Source organism: Tupaia chinensis, unplaced genomic scaffold (genome assembly GCF_000334495.1).
Source record: "Tupaia chinensis unplaced genomic scaffold, TupChi_1.0 Scaffold146584_1, whole genome shotgun sequence".
NCBI lineage: Eukaryota > Metazoa > Chordata > Mammalia > Scandentia > Tupaiidae > Tupaia > Tupaia belangeri.
The window spans coordinates 460,678-461,505 of NW_006206439.1; the positions used below are offsets into that span (position 1 = coordinate 460,678).

At 63.2% G+C, this 828-nt stretch overlaps 1 protein-coding gene across 1 annotated transcript in view; it reads right to left on the reverse strand.

Moving 5' to 3' along the window:
- Positions 1-613, reverse strand: part of DLEC1 (DLEC1 cilia and flagella associated protein) — a 65,629-nt gene extending 65,016 nt beyond the window's left edge. The window contains exon 1 of the mRNA XM_014584348.2: positions 23-613. Coding sequence (XP_014439834.1) covers positions 23-433 — 411 coding nt within the window. The 5' untranslated portion in view covers positions 434-613. The remainder of the gene's footprint in view (positions 1-22) is intronic.
- Positions 614-828: the final 215 nt, after the last annotated feature.

The window sequence follows — 828 nt, forward strand, 5'->3', positions numbered from 1 at the left end:
GGGCAGTCGGCTGCTGCCTTACCTGCTGCAGCTCGTCCACGAACTCCTCGTGGCGCGCGTCCTCGCTGCCGCGGGCTTTGATCAGGCAGCCGCTCAAGTCCTCGCCGATCACCTCTGCCGAGTACAGGTTGCGGAAGACGGCGGTGAGCAGGTGCGAGATGTCCTGCGTGCGCAGCGACGAGGGGCGCAAACTCAGCATCTGCGGCTCGGGGCGCGGCGCCAGGGCGAGCGGCGAGACGCGGCGGGGCCGCGCGGGGAAGCCGGAGGACAAACGCTCCGAGTAGGCGAGAGAGGACGGCAAGGAGGACTTCCTGGTGGACTGGCTGGGGCTTCTGGACCCGGTCGGACGGGAGGGGGGCGCCCATGGGGTCCCCAGAGCCTCATAGGTCTCGTACTCCACAGTTCTTCGCCCTTTGCTGCTCCTGGTCTCCATGGCAACTGAGACGCCGCTAACTCCGGCCGCACATCTGCTTCCGGCTCCGCCCCTTCCGCCTGGCCTCCTTGGCTAGCACCTTCGGTGTCGTCATCATAAACCCGCGAATCCTCAGCAACCCCCTTTTAGAGGGTGAGCTTGCTAAGTGTGCGGCAGGGGAGAGGGGCGTTGCCGCCAGGCCACTCCGATTGCAAAGCCTAGTTGCTGGCCCCCTGTTTCCACCCATTCATTCTTTTTTTAAAATAATTATTTTATTGGGAACCAGCAGTTAGCGTAATGGCTATGTCGCTGGACTCCCACGTAGTCGACCGCGGTTCGAGTCCCAGACCCGGTGGCTTAAAACTCACACCGGGCGCGTGTGCGTGTGTGCCCAAGATCCCAAGAGGAGAATGGAG